At 46.1% G+C, this 21,043-nt stretch overlaps 2 protein-coding genes across 2 annotated transcripts; both read left to right on the forward strand.

The window, feature by feature from the left end:
* The first annotated feature begins 397 nt into the window (after positions 1–397).
* Positions 398–7,764, forward strand: LOC137335647 (zinc finger protein 774-like). Its single transcript, XM_068000940.1, has 2 exons — positions 398–450; positions 6,165–7,764. The coding sequence occupies exon 2, from the start codon at positions 6,580–6,582 to the stop codon at positions 7,333–7,335; it is 756 nt and encodes a 251-aa protein (XP_067857041.1). The 5' UTR covers positions 398–450; positions 6,165–6,579; the 3' UTR covers positions 7,336–7,764.
* A 5,182-nt stretch (positions 7,765–12,946) lies between these two features.
* Positions 12,947–20,780, forward strand: LOC137335646 (zinc finger protein 774-like). The gene is made up of 2 exons (XM_068000939.1): positions 12,947–12,999; positions 17,987–20,780. Exon 2 carries the CDS (start codon positions 18,402–18,404, stop codon positions 19,155–19,157), a length of 756 nt encoding a protein of 251 aa, XP_067857040.1. The 5' UTR covers positions 12,947–12,999; positions 17,987–18,401; the 3' UTR covers positions 19,158–20,780.
* Positions 20,781–21,043: the final 263 nt, after the last annotated feature.

Below are 21,043 nucleotides of genomic sequence, written 5' to 3' on the forward strand. Positions count from 1 at the left end.
CTTCTCAAACACTTTTTAACAATCCATCTTCACAACCTCCATTGCATTTTATCCCCACACTGTGTTATTCCCTCCAATAATCCCTGCTGTCTGTCCTGAATTAATCCATTTCATTCCCAATGTTGAAATCTTTGCTCCACCCACTCGGTTCCATCGGTTTTTCTCCACAACACAAAGGGCCAGTTTTCCCCAAGAGTTTCACACCAATCAGCTTTCAAAATGAGGCAGAGTTTCAGCCAATGAGGGAGATCCGGGCTCAGCCCCGCCCACTCGGTGCCGCAAGTCCCGCCCCTCACCCACTCCCATTGGTTGGAGGACCAACCGCCCGCTCGGTCCTCCAGTCCCTCTCCGCTCTTCCTATTGGTCCGGAGCTCCCGTCAATCACCCGGGCAGTGTGAGCTGAGCATGCGCGGCGGGCGGGGAGTGAGGCCGAGATCGTGTCCGCAACAGGTAAGAGATGGGCGGGGGGAGCGGGTTAATAAACCCCGGGGGAGGGGGCGGGGGCTTCACAAACCCCGAGTGCGGCCCCGGGCCCGAATATCAAACAGTGAACATTCTCCTCTCTCTCTCTACACTCCGGGGGCTCCGGTTTAGATCAGACCCGAAACTCAACACACGGCCCGCGGCCTCCGAGCATGCGCAGAGTCAGCGTCAAACCTCGTGACTCATCGAATCAGGGAGCGTCTGTAAATGAAGGAGAAATGGAGATCGGTCAGGGAGCGTCTGTAAATGAAGGAGAAATGGTGATCGGTCAGGGAGCGTCTGTAAATGAAGGAGAAATGGTAATCGGTCAGGGAGCGTCTGTAAATGAAGGAGAAATGGTGATCGGTCGGGGAGCGTCTGTTAATGAAGGAGAAATGGTGATCGGTCAGGGAGTGTGTGTAAATGAAGGAGAAATGGTGATGGGTCAGGGAGAGTCTGCAAATGAAGCAGAAGTGGTGATCGGTCAGGGAGAGTCTGTAAATGAAGGAGAAATGGTGATCGGTCGGGAGCGTCTGTTAATGAAGGAGAAATGGTGATCGGTCAGGGAGTGTGTGTAAATGAAGGAGAAATGGTGATCGGTCAGGGAGAGTCTGCAAATGAAGCAGAAGTGGTGATCGGTCAGGGAGAGTCTGTAAATGAAGGAGAAATGGTGATCGGTCGGGAGCGTCTATAAATGAAGGAGAAATGGTGATCGGTCGGGGAGCGTCTATAAATGAAGGGGAAATGGTGATCGGTCAGGGAGCGTCTGTAAATGAAGGAGAAATGGTAATCGGTCAGGGAGTGTGTGTAAATGAAGGAGAAATGGTGATCGGTCAGGGAGAGTCTGCAAATGAAGCAGAAGTGGTGATCGGTCAGGGAGAGTCTGTAAATGAAGCAGAAGTGGTGATAAGGCAGGGAGCGTCTGTAAATGATGAAGAAATGGTGATTGGCTCCAAAAGAGTCTGTAAATGAAGGAGAAATGGTGATCGGTCAGGGAGCATCAGCAAATGAAGGATAAGTGGTGATCGGTCAGGGAGCATCTGCAAATAGATGATAAATGATGACAGATCAGGGAACGTCTGTAAATGAAAGCGAAATGGTGAAGGTCGGGGGAGTCTGTCGATGAATGAGAAGTGGTGATGGGTCAGGGAGCATCTGTAAATGAAGGAGAAATGGTGAATTTCAGGGCAAGTCTGTAAATGACGAAGAAAATGTGACGGCTCATAAAAACATAAGAAATAGGAGCAGGAGTAGGCCATACGCCCCCTTGAGCCTGCTCTGACATTCAATAAGATCAAGGCTGATCTTTGACCTCAACTCCACTTTCCTGCCCAATCCCCATATCCCTTGATTCCCTTAGAGTCCAAAAATCTATCAATCTCAGCCTTGCATATACTCAACGACTGTGCATCCACAGCCCTCTGAGGTAGAGAATTCCAAAGATTTACAACCCTCTCAGTGGTGAAATTCCTCCTCATCTCAGTCTTAAATGGCCGACCCCTTATCCTGAGACAATGCTCCTACTTCTACACTCTCCAGCCAGGGGAAACATCCTCTCAGTATCTACCCTCTCAAGCCCTCTCAGAATCTTACAAGTTTCAATGAGATCACCTCTCATTCTTAGAACCATAGAAAAGATACAGCACAGAAGGGGGTCATTCGGCCCATTGTGTCCACGCTGGCTCGAAGAACAACCAGGTGCCCATTCTAATCCCACCTTCCAGCACCCGGTCCGTAGCCCTGCAGCTTACAGCACTTTAGATGCAGGTCCAGGTACTTTTTAAAAAGAGTTGAGGGTCCCTGCCTCTACCACCAATTCGGGCAGCGGATTCCATACACCCACCACCCTCTGGGTAAAACAATTTTTCCTCGTGTCCCCTCTAATCCTTCCGCCAATCAGCTTAAATCTATTTCCTCTAGTTCTTGAACTCTCTGCTAGGGGAAACAGATACTTCCTGTCTACTCTATCTGGGCCCCTCATCATTTTGTACACGTCAATCAAGTCACCACTCAGCTTCATCTGCTCCAAGGAAAACAACACCAACCTATCCAATCTCTCCTCGTAGCTGCAATTTTCAAGCCCTGGCAACATTCTTGTAAATCTTCTCTGCACTCTCTCCAGAGCAATAACGTCCTTCCTGTAATGTGGTGACCAGAACTGCACACAATACTCCAGCTGTGGCCTTACCAGCGTTTTATACAGTTTATACAGTCATTACATCCGTGCTTTTGTATCCTATACCTCGGCTAATAACGGAGAGCATTCCGTATGCCTTCTTCACAACCTTATCTACCTGTACTGCCACCTTCAGGGACCTGTGCACATGCACTCCATGGTCTCTCACTTCCTCTCCCCTCTCAATATATTCCCGTTTACTGCGTATTCCCTTTCACTGTTTGCCCTCCCGAAGTGCATTACCTCACACTTCTCCGGGTTGAACTCCATTTGCCACTTTTCCGCCCACTCCACCAACCCATTGATATCTTCCTGGTGTCGACAGCTACCCTCTTCACTATTAATTACACAGCCAATTTTTGTGTCATCTGCACATTTGCCAATCATGCTCCAGACATTCAAGTCCAAATCATTAAGATATACCACGAACAGCAGGGACCCAACACTGAGCCCTGTGGCACGGCATTGGAAACAGATTTCCATTCGCAAAGATATCCATCGACTTTTACCCTTTCTTTCCTGTTACTGAGCCAATTTTGGATCTAATTCACCACATTTCCCTGTATCCCATGGGCTTTTACCTTTCTGACCAGTCTGCCATGTGGGACCTTGTCAAATGCCTTACTACAATCCATGTAGACAACATCCAACAGCACGACCCTCATCAATCCTCCTTGTCACTTCCTCAAATAATTTAATCAGATTTGCAAGGCATGACCTTCCCTGAACAAATCCATGCTGACTATCCCTGATTAAACTATCCCTTTCCAAGCGACAGTTTATCCTATCTCTCAGTATTGATTCTAATAGTTTGCCCACCACCGAGGTAAGACTGACCGGCCTATAATTGTTCGGTCTTTCCCTTGAACCCTTTTTAAACAATGGTCTTACGTTTGCAGTCTTCTGGTACCTCCCCTGTATCTATTGAGGATTGGAAAATGATCCTCAGAGCATCCGCTATTTCCTTCCTGGCTTCCTCCAATAGCCCAGGAAACAATCCATCCGGCCCTGGTGACTTATCGACTTGCAAGGATTCCAGTCCCTCTTGTACTTCCTCTCTCGTCATGTTTACCTGATCCAATATTTCACAACTGTCCTCTTTAACTACTACGTCCGGATCATCCCCTTCCTTTGTGAATACGGAGAAAAAATATTCATTTAAAACCCCACCCACATGTTCTGCTTCTACACACAAGTTACCCTTATCATCCCTGATAGGTCCCACCTTTTCCTTAGCTATCCTCTTGTTCTTAATGTACTGATAAAATATCTAACATTCTTCTAAACTCCAGAGAGCATAGGCCCATTCTATTCAATCTCTCCTCATAGGACAACCGTCTCATCCCAGGAATCAATCGAGTGAACCTTCGCTGCATATGCCCTTCCTTAGATAAGGAGAGCACAACTGTACACAGTATTCCAGGTGTGGTCTCACCAAAGCCCTGTACAACTGCAACAAGACTTCCTTATTCTTCGACTCCAACCCCCTTGCAATAAATTCCAACATTCCAGTTGCCTTCGAATTGCTTGCTGTACCTGCATGTTAACTTTCGGTGTTTCTTGTACGAGGACATACAAATCTCTCTGAACACCAACATTTAATAGTTTCTCACCATTTTAAAAATTCTGTTTTTCTAGTCTTGCTACCAAAGTGAATAACCTCACATTTCCCCAAATAATACTCTATCTGCCACCTTCTTGGCCACTCACTCAACCTGTCTATATCCCTTTGCAGACTCTTTGTGTCCTCCTCAAAGCTTACTTTCCCACCTCGCTTCATGTCGTCAGCAAACTTGGATACTTTACACTCGGTCCCATCTGCTAAGTCATTGATATATATTGTAAATAGCTGAGGCCCAAGCACTGATCCTTGCGGCACCCCACTAGTTACACGTCCAGGCCATCAAAATATATCAAAAAGATTCATGGTCCTAATACCCACCCCTATGGAATATCACTGTATACTTCCTTCCAGTCTGTAAAACAACGGTTCACCACTGATCTCCACATTCTGTCTCTCCGCCAATTTTGTATCCATGCTGCTGTTGGCTTCAATTTTATTAACAGGTCCATTTGGTGGCACTTTACCGAACGCCTTTTAAATGTCCATGGACACAACATCGAGTGCACTACCCTCATCAACCCTCTCCGTTATTTCATTGAAGAACTCAATCAAATTAGTCAGACATGATTTTACTTTTAACAAATCTATATTGACTCTCATTTATTAACCCACGTTCTTCCAAGTGAGAATTAATTTTGTCCCGGATTCTGGCCTCTAGAAGTTTCCCACCACCGACGTTAGGCTGACTGGCCTGTAATTGCCGGGTTTATCCCTCACCCACATTTTTGAACAGGGGTGTAACACTTGCAATCCTCCAGTCCTCAGACACCACTCCCATATCCAAGGAGGATTGGAAGATTGTGGTCAGAGCCTCCGCTATCTACACCCTTACTTCCCTCAGTAATCTAGGAGGAATCCCATCTGGATCGAAAGACTTTTTTACTTTGAGCACTGCCAGTCTTTTAAGTACCACCTCTTTATCTATTTTGATCGTCTTCAATATCAGTAATACCTCCTCCTTTACTGTACAATGGCAGAATCCTCTTCTCTGGTGAAGACGGATGTAAAGTATTCATTTAGTGCCTCAGCCATGCCCTCTGCCTCCACAAGAAGATCTCCTTTTTTGTCCCTAATCGACCCCGCCCTTCCTTTGACTCCCCTTTTGTATGTTCATAAAAGACTTTTGGATTCCATTTTATGTTAACCACCAATCTATTCTCATACTCTCTCTTTGCACCTCTTATTCCGTTTTTTAGATCTCCTCTGTACTTTCTTTGTTCAGCCTGGTTCACGACTGTATTATGAACCTTAAATTCGTCATAAGCCTCCTTTTTCTGTTTCATTTTAATCTCTATCTCTTTAGTCATCCAGGGAGCTCTAGCTTTGAATGCCCTTCCTTTCTCCCCCGTGGGGATCTGTCTGCTCTGTACCTGAACCAACTCCTCCTTCAAGGCCTCCCATTGTTCAATGACTGTTTTGTTGCCAATTTTTGATTCCAATCCACCTGGACAAGATCCCTTTTTAACTCACTGGAATTCGCCCTCCTCCAGTTAAGTATTTTCACATTTGACTGTCCCCTGTCCTTTTCCATAACTATTCTAAACCTAATGAGATTATGATCACTGCTGCCCCACTGAAACATGCTCCACCTGCCCCACTTCATTCTCCACACCGAGCCCACTGCTGTACTCACACTCACTCTCTCACACTCACTCTCTCACACTCACTCTCTCACATTCACTCTCACATTCCTCTCTCACCCTTTCACTCATGGTTTAGGGCCACTGAAAGATGATGCGATGGGTTTGGATTTCAGCACAGGGAGGAGGGAGAGTGTGTGGGACAGGGATTTACAGCTTTGAGGAATGAGAGAGGAAATAATGTTCCATAGAAAGTAGAGTTATCTTATCTGAATTTCTATCCTGTACTTACATTGATAACTTTTATAAACTCCTTTTACAGGGGAGGATTTGCAGAGGGAAACTCACACCAAAGATCACGTCAAGATCTGACAGAGTCACTCGATTCATCAGGACCTGAATATCATCGGCCTTTGAATGTGGAAGGAGAAATGTTTGTCTGTTCTATCCGTGGGAGAAGATTTCAAACATCAGTGTGAGTGGAAAATCACCGAGACACACACACCCGAGTGAGAGTGTTACAGTGCACTGACTGTGGAAAGAGCTTTAACCAGCTACACAGACAGAAAAAACATTAGACCATTCACAGCGGGGAGAAACCGTACACGTGTTGTGTGTGTGGACGAGGCTTCAACTGATCGTCCAACCTGGAGAGACACAAGGTCACCCGGACCACGGAGAAACCGTGGAAATGTGGGGACTGTGGGAAGGGATTCAATTACCCGTCACAGCTGGAAATGCATGGACACAATCACACTGGGGAGAGGCCGTTCTTCTGCTCCGTGTGTGGGAAGGGATTCACTCGGTCATCCACCCTGCTGAGACACCAGCGAACTCACTCTGATGAGAGACCTTTTAAATGTTCTGACTGTGAGAAGAGCTTTAAAAGCAAAAGTATTCTGCTGACACACCAACGCACTCACACTGGGGAGAGGCCGTTCACCTGCACCGTGTGTGAGAAGAGATTCACTCGGTCATCCCACCTGCTGACACACCAGCGAGTTCACTCTGATGAGAGACCTTTTAAATGTTCTGACTGTGAGAAGAGCTTTAAAAGCAAAATTGATCTGATGAGACACCAACATAGCCACACTGGGGAGAGGCTGTTCACCTGCTCCGTGTGTGGGAAAGGATTCACTCAGTCATCCACCCTGCTGAAACACCAGCGAGTTCACACTGGGGAGAGACCGTTCTCCTGCTCAGTGTGTAAGAAGAGATTCACTCGATCATCACACCTTCTGTCACACCAGCGAGTTCACTCTGATGAGAGACCTTTTAAATGTTCTAACTGTGAGAAGAGGTTTAAAAGCAAAATTGATCTGATGAAACACCAACGTACCCATACTGGGGAGAGGCCATTCACCTGCTCCGTGTGTGGGAAGGGATTCACTCAGTCATCCCACCTGCTGAAACACCAGCGAGTTCACACTGGGGAGAGGCCGTTAAATGTTCTGACTGTGAGAAAAGATTTAAAATCAGAAATGAGCTGCTGAGACATCGACGCACTCACACTGGGGAGAGACTGTTCACCTGCTCTGTGTGTGGGAAGGGATTCACTAATTCATCCCACCTTCTGAAACATCAACTTGTTCACACTATTGAGTGACCTTTTAACTCAGTGACTGTAAGAAGAGCTTTAAAAGCAGAAATGAACTGCTGACGCATCAACTCACGCCCATTGAGGAGAGACTGTTCACCTGTTCCATGTGTGGGAAGGGATTCACTCAGTCATCACACGTGCTGAGACACCAGCGAGTTCACATATGACTGCAGGGGTTGGATTCTGCTGTTAATCCCATCCAGGACTGAACCATGTTCATTCTGACAGTTGGGGTTTGTTTCTTCTGATGTTAATAACCCCTATAACTGGGCTGGAGTTTAATATTCAGAATATCTGTTAAATAAATCAGATTTGTTTTAAACACCTTGTTGTCGATTTTGGTTTTTCCCACCTGAGTGTTTAGCATCACCTGACTGGAGCTCAGAAAGGACAATCTGATGGGAGCAGAACTTCAGCCTGGACACAGTCCTTCAGGGCCACACTGAGAGGGGCAAACGGCACTTTGGCCTTTCTCGTCTCCCTTCACTGACAGCAAAGTCACTGTATGACATCCAGTCGAAAAATGACTGTGGTAATTATTCTATGAAGATTTCACCTGTTTGAGTGACAGTCCTGAGTCTACCATTTAAGGCAAGCGTTAACTCATTTAAAATAAACCCGTTAAAAATAAATGAGTTGAAGTCTGAATTGAAGTAGCAGAGGGAGGAGTTCACAGGAGCCTGTTAACTGCTGGTACAATTATACAACAGTCATTCGATCTCCAGATAAAGAAGGACCTGCAGTGTGTTTCCAGAATTCCCTGTTTTATTGCTGTGTGCGTGTTAGACACCAGGATCACTAAAAATACACGACCCGGACCATCCACAGGGTGGGGGCGATCCCGACAGTTACTCTGGGATCACTCCCACTGCAGAACTCCACCACTGACCCTGCTGAACGTTGCAGGCTCAGGGAGTGGGGCCTCCAGGAGAGGAATGTAAGATAGCTGACAAATATATGCTGAGGTACCAGAGGAATCCTTACTAAGGAACCGTCTGGGGCTTTACCTGTCAGTGTGGGTCTCTGGGTGAATGATTCCTGACTCCCTGAACTGTCTTCCATTTAACCCAGATCGGATCAGGATGAATTCAGTTTACAGGAGAATTGGGACAAATATCACCCACAATCGAGGGAGACAAAAGCAGCCATTAGAGAATCTAAGAGATCTTTGGAAAAGAAAATGGTGCACAATTCTGAGGATAACAGCAAATGTTTTTTCAGCTACGTCAGGAGTCAGAAGACCATTAAAGATGCTTTAGGGCCACCGAAAGACAGTTCAGGACAGATTCCCGGGCTATGGCAGAGCTGTTAAATGACTATTTCACATCAGTCTACACTCCTGTGGATGATGCTCAGATTCCAGCTGTGGGATGTGCTGTCAACAATGACATCATAAATATTAAAATAGAATGGGATGTCACTTTGGATAAAATATGAACTCTCAAAATGCATTGTGCTCCAGGTCCAGATGATATTCACCCACGGGTGTTTAAAGAGATGGGACGGGTGCTCTGTGAGCCTCTTGCCTGTATCTTCAACAGCTCAATCGAGTCAGCGATAGTCCCCTGAGATTGGAAGGTAGCTCACGTAGTTCCCATTTTCATTAAAGGGGACAAATCAGAGCCGGGGTATGACAGGCCCATCAGTGTGACCTCGATCTGAGGGAAGATGCTTGAAGGGATCCTAAGAGATGCTGTTTATGATCACGGGGAAAGAGAAGGAGCCATTAGAGATACTCAACACGGCTTCTGGGAAAGAAAATGCTGTCTTACAAACTTGCTTGAGTTTTTTGAAGAAGTTGCTGGGTCAGTGGATGAGGGTAATCCGGTTCACATTGTCTATCTCAGGGGTGTCAAACTCATTTCCTATGGTGAACCTGACCCGATATCATGACACTTGGCCTGGACCACATTCAGCAAAAGTTATTAAACTGGAAACAGATGAAGATAAACTATATTGTTACTTACGTACATTTCGATGTTGTTTACTGCTACTGCTGCTCCTGATAGCTGATCTTCTTTCCCGGAAGCCGTGTTGAGTATCTCAAATGGTCCCTTCTGTTTCCTCGTGATCATAAACAGAATCTCTTAGGATCCCTTCAAGCCTCTTCGCTTGAACTATTGCACCAACATTTGGAGTAAATGACTGGGCTGAGGCCTGTCTTGGATAAAAACATGAGGACCACTTGTCATTACAGAACTGTGTGCCCCAAACACTAACCGTGGAAGTGAATTCCACAGACTGCCTACTCCCTATGTAAAGAAATTTCTCTTGACTACTGCTCTAAAACAGATAGCAGGGGTTAATTGTAGCGACTCACACTGTATAAGGTGGAAAGTGATGTTCCACAAGGATTGGTTCAGGGACCACTGTTCACAATTCACATAAACGATTTGGACTCGGGAATCGGAAGTACAATTTCAAAATTAACAGATGACACCAGATTGGCGGGGTGGGGTGGAGTTTACATAATATTAATGAAGTTTGCGACCAAATACAAAATACATTAATAAACTTGCAAAATGGGTGTATAATTGGCCAATGAATTTTAATGCAGATGACAGTGAAATGGAGCATTTTGGTCGCAAGAATTTGGAAATTGTGCCCTGTATATCCAAGTCCAAGTCATTAATGTATATCAAGAAAAGCAGTGGTCCCAGCACCGACCCCTGGGGAACACCACAGTATACCTCCCTCCTCTCTGAAAAACAACCATTCATCACTACACTCTGTTTGCTGTTATTTAGCCAATTCTTTATCAATGCTGCTACTGCCCCCTTTATTCCATGGGCTTCAATCTTAATGACAAGCCCATTACGTGGCACTTTATCTAACGCCTTTTGGAAGTCCATACACACCACATCAACTGCATTTCCCTCATCGACCCTCTCTGTTACCTTATCAAAAAACTGTATCAAGTTAGTAAAACACAATTTGCCTTTAACAAATCCGTGCTGGCTTTCCCTAATCCTTGTCCAAGTGGCTGCTAATTCTATCCCGGATTATCGTTGCTAGAACTTTCCCCACTACCGAGGTTAAACTGACTGGTCAGTAGCTGCTGGGTTTTATCTTTCACCCTTTCTTGAACAGGGGTGTAACATTTGCAATTCTCCAGTCCTCTGGCATCACCCCCATATCTAAGGATGTTTGGAAGATTATGGCCAGTACCTCTGCAATTTCCACTGTTACTTCCCTCAGAAACCGAGGATGCATCCCATCCGGACCAGGTTACGTATCTACTTTAAGTACAGCCAGCCTTTCAAGTACCTCCTCTTTATGAATTTTTAGCCAATCCAGTATCTCAACTACATCTTCCTTTACTGACACTCTGGCAGCATCTTCTTGGTAAAGACAGATGCAAAGTATTTATTTAGTACCTCCGCCATGCCCACTGCCTCCTGCTGCTGTTTCCTCAGTATAACACGGGCCAGTGACGCAATGGATAACACATCTGACTACGGATTAGAAGACTGTAGGTTTGACTCCTACCTGGCTCTGAATTTTTTTTAACTTGTGCATTATTTCATGGCCTTCAATACCTTGCAAGCTGTCCTACTTGGTGGTGCTGCCTGGCTCCATACCTGGTAAGTGCCATCTCAGTGCAGCAAGCAGTGCATCAGTGTCATAATCTGAGGGTCCTGAATTCAAACTTCAGAGAAGGCATCAGGGATTACGAAGCTTTTTTTCCATCTCTCACCTCATCTATCCATCTTTGCTGCAGAGCAAAATCAAGAACTTTTGCTGACTGCAGCACATCAAAAGATGTGCTGCCCCTTGACCTCTCTGTACCCAAACACACAGTGAAGTTTAGGAAGTTCATGGGCTATGGACTTGCTGACAACGCTCTTGTTTCTGTATAATTGCAGCAAGACAATCGGTGAGTGGAGAATATAATCAACGATCCCACTACTTCTCACATGCTAAGTGAGCGCTCTACCAGTTGAGCTAATTCCTCGTTTGCTGTTTGTAAATCGCCCTTCACAGTTCCCGCCTCACACTCGCCTCCAAGCTGCTCCACGACCAGCAGAGAAATCTTGCCTTGGGTTGCCGCTCCTTGAATATATTAAAAATTTGCTAAAATCGGTGGTATCGAGCATCAGCAAGTGAGGAACAGCAGAACGGGAAGCCACAGTAATCATGAATGATGCTGAGAAGAGCCCGAGCCTGCGGAAGGAAGACGAGGTCACCGGAAAGCAACAGCCGCCGGAGCTCGAGGGAGCAGCGTGAGCCCTGACTGACTGACTGATCGAAGACCTTTTTACATGAAATTGAGGGCGATTTGAAATGTTGCTGCTCAAAGGCACTCCCTGCTGGTGAGCAGAGGGAAATGCTCGAGTGAAACAGCCTTGTTTGGGCAGACACAGAAAGCTTCAAGGTTTGAGAAAGCAAAAGAGGCGTCCTGTGCGTTCATGGCAACATGTTAATCTGTAAGTTGCCTGTAAAGTTAAGAGAGCGACCTTGAACTAATTGATGCTTATTGCAAAAGTACGCGTACTCTTTTGAGCCGGAATTGAACAAATGACGTAAGGATGACTTTGTCTTATTTTCCACAACAGTCTTGTCGCTCGACCAGCTGAGTTATCGAAGGAAAGAGGCAAAAATGTTTCACTTTGGTGATTGTTCACAGTGCACCTTTGACACACCCGGACTCGTGGATTCCAGTGCTCATGACTGAGGCTGACTCGGTACCTGCTCATACCGCAGTGATGTGGGAGTGTGAGCTGCTCCGTGTTCTCCACAGCCTGGGCCAGTGACACAATGAATAATGTGACTGATTATTGATCTGGAGATTGTGGGTTCAAGTTTACGGAGGGTGTAAAGTGGAAGGCCGGGCCTGGAGAGCATTGGAATAGTCGAGTCTAGAGGTAAACAAAAGCTGGAATGAGGGTTTCAGCAGCAGAACTTCATTCTGGCAGTTGGGATTTGTTTCTGATGATGTTAATAACCGCTGTAACTGCCCCTGGGGGACACCACTGTTTACATCCCCACAGTCTGAAAAACATCCATTAACCACCACTCTGCCCTTTCTCCAACTTCCCATCCACACTGACCCACTCCCTTTAATACCGTGAGCTTGAATCTGATCAACAAGCCTCCTGTCCGGCATCTTCTCAAACACTTTTTAACAATCCATCTTCACAACCTCCATTGCATTTTATCCCCACACTGTGTTATTCCCTCCAATAATCCCTGCTGTCTGTCCTGAATTAATCCATTTCATTCCCAATGTTGAAATCTTTGCTCCACCCACTCGGTTCCATCGGTTTTTCTCCACAACACAAAGGGCCAGTTTTCCCCAAGAGTTTCACACCAATCAGCTTTCAAAATGAGGCAGAGTTTCAGCCAATGAGGGAGATCCGGGCTCAGCCCCGCCCACTCGGTGCCGCAAGTCCCGCCCCTCACACACTCCCATTGGTTGGAGGACCAACCGCCCGCTCGGTCCTCCAGTCCCTCTCCGCTCTTCCTATTGGTCCGGAGCTCCCGTCAATCACCCGGGCAGTGTGAGCTGAGCATGCGCGGCGGGCGGGGAGTGAGGCCGAGATCGTGTCCGCAACAGGTGAGAGATGGGCGGGGGGAGCGGGTTAATAAACCCCGGGGGAGGGGGCGGGGGCTTCACAAACCCCGAGTGCGGCCCCGGGCCCGAATATCAAACAGTGAACATTCTCCTCTCTCTCTCTACACTCCGGGGGCTCCGGTTTAGATCAGACCCGAAACTCAACACACGGCCCGCGGCCTCCGAGCATGCGCAGAGTCAGCGTCAAACCTCGTGACTCATCGAATCAGGGAGCGTCTGTAAATGAAGGAGAAATGGTGATCGGTCAGGGAGCGTCTGTAAATGAAGGATAAGTGGTGATCGGTCAGGGAGCGTCTGTAAATGAAGGAGAAATGGTGATCGGTCAGGGAGCGTCTGTAAATGAAGGATAAGTGGTGATCGGTCAGGGAGCGTCTGTAAATGAAGGAGAAATGGTGATCGGTCAGGGAGCGTCTGTAAATGAAGGGGAAATGGTGATCGGTCAGGGAGCGTCTGTAAATGAAGGAGAAATGGTGAATTTCAGGGCGAGTCTGTCAATGACGAAGAAAATGTGACGGCTCATAAAAACATAAGAAATAGGAGCAGGAGTAGGCCGTACGCCCCATTGAGCCTGCTCTGACATTCAATAAGATCAAGGCTGATCTTTGACCTCAACTCCACTTTCCTGCCCAATCCCCATATCCCTTGATTCCCTTAGAGTCCAAAAATCTATCAATCTCAGCCTTGCATATACTCAACGACTGTGCATCCACAGCCCTCTGAGGTAGAGAATTCCAAAGATTTACAACCCTCTCAGTGGTGAAATTCCTCCTCATCTCAGTCTTAAATGGCCGACCCCTTATCCTGAGACAATGCTCCTACTTCTACACTCTCCAGCCAGGGGAAACATCCTCTCAGTATCTACCCTCTCAAGCCCTCTCAGAATCTTACAAGTTTCAATGAGATCACCTCTCATTCTTAGAACCATAGAAAAGATACAGCACAGAAGGGGGCCATTCGGCCCATTGTGTCCACGCTGGCTCGAAGAACAACCAGGTGCCCATTCTAATCCCACCTTCCAGCACCCGGTCCGTAGCCCTGCAGCTTACAGCACTTTAGATGCATGTCCAGGTACTTTTTAAAAAGAGTTGAGGGTCCCTGCCTCTACCACCAATTCGGGCAGCGGATTCCATACACCCACCACCCTCTGGGTAAAACAATTTTTCCTCGTGTCCCCTCTAATCCTTCCGCCAATCAGCTTAAATCTATTTCCTCTAGTTCTTGAACTCTCTGCTTGGGGAAACAGATACTTCCTGTCTACTCTATCTGGGCCCCTCATCATTTTGTACACGTCAATCAAGTCACCACTCAGCTTCCTCTGCTCCAAGGAAAACAACCCCAACCTATCCAATCTCTCCTCGGAGCTGCAATTTTCAAGCCCTGGCAACATTCTTGTAAATCTTCTCTGCACTCTCTCCAGAGCAATTACGTCCTTCCTGTAATGTGGTGACCAGAACTGCACACAATACTCCAGCTGTGGCCTTACCAGCGTTTTATACAGTTTATACAGTCATTACATCCATGCTTTTGTATTCTATACCTCGGCTAATAACGGAGAGCATTCCGTCTGCCTTCTTCACAACCTTATCTACCTGTACTGCCACCTTCAGGGACCTGTGCACATGCACTCCATGGTCTCTCACTTCCTCTCCCCTCTCAATATATTCCCGTTTACTGCGTATTCCCTTTCACTGTTTGCCCTCCCGAAGTGCATTACCTCACACTTCTCCGGGTTGAACTCCATTTGCCACTTTTCCGCCCACTCCACCAACCCATTGATATCTTCCTGGAGTCTACAGCTACCCTCTTCACTATTAATTACACAGCCAATCATGCTCCAGACATTCAAGTCCAAATCATTAAGATATACCACAAACAGCAGGGACCCAACACTGAGCCCTGTGGCACGGCATTGGAAACAGATTTCCATTCGCAAAGATATCCATCGACTTTTACCCTTTGTTTCCTGTTCCTGAGCCAATTTTGGATCTAATTCACCACATTTCCCTGTATCCCATGGGCTTTTACCTTTCTGACCAGTCTGCCATGTGGCACCTTGTCAAATGCCTCACTACAATCCATGTAGACAACATCCAACAGCACGACCCTCATCAATCCTCCTCGTCACTTCCTCAAATAATTCAATCAGATTTGTAAGGCATGACCTTCCCTGAACAAATCCATGCTGACTATCCCTGATTAAACTATCCCTTTCCAAGCGACAGTTTATCCTATCTCTCAGTATTGATTCTAATAGTTTGCCCACCACCGAGGTAAGACTGACCGGCCTATATTTGTTCGGTCTTTCCCTTGAACCCTTTTTAAACAATGGTCTTACGTTTCCAGTCTTCCGGTACCTCCCCTGTATCTAATGAGGATTGGAAAATGATCCTCAGAGCATCCGCTATTTCCTTCCTGGCTTCCTCCAATAGCCCAGGAAACAATCCATCCGGCCCTGGTGACTTATCGACTTTCAAGGATTCCAGTCCCTCTAGTACTTCCTCTCTCGTCATGTTTACCTGATCCAATATTTCACACCTGTCCTCTTTAACTACTACGTCCGGATCATCCCCTTCCTTTGTGAATACGGAGAAAAAATATTCATTTAAAACCCCACCCACATGTTCTGCTTCGACACACAAGTTACCCTTATCATCCCTGATAGATCCCACCTTTTCCTTAGCTATCCTCTTGTTCTTAATGTACTGATAAAATATCTAACATTCTTCTAAACTCCAGAGAGCATAGGCCCATTCTATTCAATCTCTCCTCATAGGACAACCGTCTCATCCCAGGAATCAATCGAGTGAACCTTCGCTGCATATGCCCTTCCTTAGATAAGGAGAGCACAACTGTACACAGTACTCCAGGTGCGGTCTCACCAAAGCCCTGTACAATTGCAACAAGACTTCCTTATTCTTCGACTCCAACCCCCTTGCAATAAATTCCAACATTCCAGTTGCCTTCGAATTGCTTGCTGTACCTGCATGTTAACTTTCGGTGTTTCTTGTACGAGGACATACAAATCTCTCTGAACACCAACATTTAATAGTTTCTCACCATTTTAAAAATTCTGTTTTTCTAATCTTCCTACCAAAGTGAATAACCTCACATTTCCCCAAATAATACTCTATCTGCCACCTTCTTGGCCACTCACTTAACCTGTCTATATCCCTTTGCAGACTCTTTGTGTCCTCCTCACAGCTTACTTTCCCACCTAGCTTCATGTCGTCAGCAAACTTGGATACTTTACACTCGGTCCCATCCGCTAAGTCATTGATATATATTGTAAATAGCTGAGACCCAAGTACTGATCCTTGCGGCACCCCACTAGTTACACGCCCAGGCCATCAAAATATATCAAAAAGATTCATGGTCCTAATACCCACCCCTATGGAATATCATTGTATACTTCCTTCCAGTCTGTAAAACAACGGTTCACCACTGATCTCCACATTCTGTCTCTCCGCCAATTTTGTATCCATGCTGCTATTGGCTTCAATTTTATTAACAGGTCCATTCGGTGGCACTTTACCGAACGCCTTTGAAATGTCCGTTTACACAACATCGAGTCACTACCCTCATCAACCCTCTCCGTTATTTCATTGAAGAACTCAATCAAATTAGTCAGACATGATTTTACTTTTAACAAATCGATATTGACTGTCATTTATTAACTCACATTCTTCCAAGTGAGAATTAATTTTGTCCCGGATTCTGGTCTCTAGAAGTTTCCCACCACCGACGTTAGGCTGACTGGCCTGTAATTGCCGGGTTTATCCCTCTCCCACATTTTTGAACAGGGGTGTGACACTTGCAATCCTCCAGTCCTCAGACACCACTCCCATATCCAAGGAGGATTGGAAGATTGTGGTCAGAGCCTCCGCTATCTACAGCTTTACTTCACTCAGTAATCTAGGAGGCATCCCATCTGGACCGAAAGACTTTTTTACTTTGAGCACTGCCAGTCTTTTAAGTACCTCCTCTTTATCTATTTTGATCGTCTTCAATATCACTACTACCTCCTCCTTTACTGTACAATGGCAGAATCCTCTTCTCTGGTGAAGACGGATGTAAAGTATTCATTTAGTGCCTCAGCCATGCCCTCTGCCTCCACAAGAAGATCTCCTTTTTTGTCCCTAATCGACCCCACCCTTCCTTTGACTCCCCTTTTGTATGTTCATAAAAGACTTTTGGATTCCATTTTATGTTAACCACCAATCTATTCTCATACTCTCACTTTGCACCTCTTATTCCGTTTTTTAGATCTCCTCTGTACTTTCTTTGTTCAGCCTGGTTCACGACTGTATTATGAACCTTAAATTCGTCATAAGCCTCCTTTTTCTGTTTCATTTTAATCTCTATCTCTTTAGTCATCCAGGGAGCTCTAGCTTTGGATGCCCTTCCTTTCTCCCCCGTGGGGATCTGTCTGCTCTGTACCTGAACCAACTCCTCCTTCAAGGCCTCCCATTGTTCAATTACTGTTTTGTTGCCAATTTTTGATTCCAATCCACCTGGACAAGATCCCTTTTTAACTCACTGAAATTAGGCCTCCTCCAGTTAAGTATTTTCACATTTGACTGTCCCCTGTCCTTTTCCATAACTATTCTAAACCTAATGAGATTATGATCACTGCTGCCCCACTGAAACATGCTCCACCTGCCCCACTTCATTCTCCACACCGAGCCCACTGCTGTACTCACACTCACTCTCTCACACTCACTCTCTCACACTCACTCTCTCACATTCACTCTCACATTCCTCTCTCACCCTTTCACTCATGGTTTAGGGCCACTGAAAGATGATGCGATGGGTTTGGATTTCAGCACAGGGAGGAGGGAGAGTGTGTGGGACAGGGATTTACAGCTTTGAGGAATGAGAGAGGAAATAATGTTCCATAGAAAGTAGAGTTATCTTATCTGAATTTCTATCCTGTACTTACATTGATAACTTTTATAAACTCCTTTTACAGGGGAGGATTTGCAGAGGGAAACTCACACCAAAGATCACGTCAAGATCTGACAGAGTCACTCGATTCATCAGGACCTGAATATCATCGGCCTTTGAATGTGGAAGGAGAAATGTTTGTCTGTTCTATCCGTGGGAGAAGATTTCAAACATCAGTGTGAGTGGAAAATCACCGAGACACACACACCCGAGTGAGAGTGTTACAGTGCACTGACTGTGGAAAGAGCTTTAACCAGCTACACAGACAGAAAAAACATTAGACCATTCACAGCGGGGAGAAACCGTACACGTGTTGTGTGTGTGGACGAGGCTTCAACTGATCGTCCAACCTGGAGAGACACAAGGTCACCCGGACCACGGAGAAACCGTGGAAATGTGGGGACTGTGGGAAGGGATTCAATTACCCGTCACAGCTGGAAATGCATGGACACAATCACACTGGGGAGAGGCCGTTCTTCTGCTCCGTGTGTGGGAAGGGATTCACTCGGTCATCCACCCTGCTGAGACACCAGCGAACTCACTCTGATGAGAGACCTTTTAAATGTTCTGACTGTGAGAAGAGCTTTAAAAGCAAAAGGAATCTGCTGACACACCAACGCACTCACACTGGGGAGAGGCCGTTCACCTGCACCGTGTGTGAGAAGAGATTCACTCGGTCATCCCACCTGCTGACACACCAGCGAGTTCACTCTGATGAGAGACCTTTTAAATGTTCTGACTGTGAGAAGAGCTTTAAAAGCAAAATTGATCTGATGAGACACCAACATAGCCACACTGGGGAGAGGCCGTTCACCTGCTCCGTGTGTGGGAAAGGATTCACTCAGTCATCCACCCTGCTGAAACACCAGCGAGTTCACACTGGGGAGAGACCGTTCTCCTGCTCAGTGTGTAAGAAGAGATTCACTCGATCATCACACCTTCTGTCACACCAGCGAGTTCACTCTGATGAGAGACCTTTTAAATGTTCTAACTGTGAGAAGAGGTTTAAAAGCAAAATTGATCTGATGAAACACCAACGTACCCATACTGGGGAGAGGCCATTCACCTGCTCCGTGTGTGGGAAGGGATTCACTCAGTCATCCCACCTGCTGAAACACCAGCGAGTTCACACTGGGGAGAGGCCGTTAAATGTTCTGACTGTGAGAAAAGATTTAAAATCAGAAATGAGCTGCTGAGACATCGACGCACTCACACTGGGGAGAGACTGTTCACCTGCTCTGTGTGTGGGAAGGGATTCACTAATTCATCCCACCTTCTGAAACATCAACTTGTTCACACTATTGAGTGACCTTTTAACTCAGTGACTGTAAGAAGAGCTTTAAAAGCAGAAATTAACTGCTGACGCATCAACTCACGCCCATTGAGGAGAGACTGTTCACCTGTTCCATGTGTGGGAAGGGATTCACTCAGTCATCACACGTGCTGAGACACCAGCGAGTTCACATATGACTGCAGGGGTTGGATTCTGCTGTTAATCCCATCCAGGACTGAACCATGTTCATTCTGACAGTTGGGGTTTGTTTCTTCTGATGTCAATAACCCCTATAACTGGGCTGGAGTTTAATATTCAGAATATCTGTTAAATAAATCAGATTTGTTTTAAACACCTTGTTGTCGATTTTGGTTTTTCCCACCTGAGTGTTTAGCATCACCTGACTGGAGCTCAGAAAGGACAATCTGATGGGAGCAGAACTTCAGCCTGGACACAGTCCTTCAGGGCCACACTGAGAGGGGCAAACGGCACTTTGGCCTTTCTCGTCTCCCTTCACTGACAGCAAAGTCACTGTATGACATCCAGTCGAAAAATGACTGTGGTAATTATTCTATGAAGATTTCACCTGTTTGAGTGACAGTCCTGAGTCTACCATTTAAGGCAAGCGTTAACTCATTTAAAATAAACCCGTTAAAAATAAATGAGTTGAAGTCTGAATTGAAGTAGCAGAGGGAGGAGTTCACAGGAGCCTGTTAACTGCTGGTACAATTATACAACAGTCATTCGATCTCCAGATAAAGAAGGACCTGCAGTGTGTTTCCAGAATTCCCTGTTTTATTGCTGTGTGCGTGTTAGACACCAGGATCACTAAAAATACACGACCCGGACCATCCACAGGGTGGGGGCGATCCCGACAGTTACTCTGGGATCACTCCCACTGCAGAACTCCACCACTGACCCTGCTGAACGTTGCAGGCTCAGGGAGTGGGGCCTCCAGGAGAGGAATGTAAGATAGCTGACAAATATATGCTGAGGTACCAGAGGAATCCTTACTAAGGAACCGTCTGGGGCTTTACCTGTCAGTGTGGGTCTCTGGGTGAATGATTCCTGACTCCCTGAACTGTCTTCCATTTAACCCAGATCGGATCAGGATGAATTCAGTTTACAGGAGAATTGGGACAAATATCACCCACAATCGAGGGAGACAAAAGCAGCCATTAGAGAATCTAAGAGATCTTTGGAAAAGAAAATGGTGCACAATTCTGAGGATAACAGCAAATGTTTTTTCAGCTACGTCAGGAGTCAGAAGACCATTAAAGATGCTTTAGGGCCACCGAAAGACAGTTCAGGACAGATTCCCGGGCTATGGCAGAGCTGTTAAATGACTATTTCACATCAGTCTACACTCCTGTGGATGATGCTCAGATTCCAGCTGTGGGATGTGCTGTCAACAATGACATCATAAATATTAAAATAGAATGGGATGTCACTTTGGATAAAATATGAACTCTCAAAATGCATTGTGCTCCAGGTCCAGATGATATTCACCCACGGGTGTTTAAAGAGATGGGACGGGTGCTCTGTGAGCCTCTTGCCTGTATCTTCAACAGCTCAATCGAGTCAGCGATAGTCCCCTGAGATTGGAAGGTAGCTCACGTAGTTCCCATTTTCATTAAAGGGGACAAATCAGAGCCGGGGTATGACAGGCCCATCAGTGTGACCTCGATCTGAGGGAAGATGCTTGAAGGGATCCTAAGAGATGCTGTTTATGATCACGGGGAAAGAGAAGGAGCCATTAGAGATACTCAACACGGCTTCTGGGAAAGAAAATGCTGTCTTACAAACTTG

Source organism: Heptranchias perlo, chromosome 20 (genome assembly GCF_035084215.1).
Source record: "Heptranchias perlo isolate sHepPer1 chromosome 20, sHepPer1.hap1, whole genome shotgun sequence".
In the NCBI taxonomy this organism is placed as follows: Eukaryota; Metazoa; Chordata; class Chondrichthyes; order Hexanchiformes; family Hexanchidae; genus Heptranchias; species Heptranchias perlo.

Excerpts from the sequence above, each read along its gene's own strand:
- LOC137335646 (XM_068000939.1), top strand. The coding sequence starts at position 18,402 with ATGCATGGACACAATCACACTGGGGAGAGGCCGTTCTTCTGCTCCGTG.
- LOC137335647 (XM_068000940.1), top strand. The coding sequence starts at position 6,580 with ATGCATGGACACAATCACACTGGGGAGAGGCCGTTCTTCTGCTCCGTG.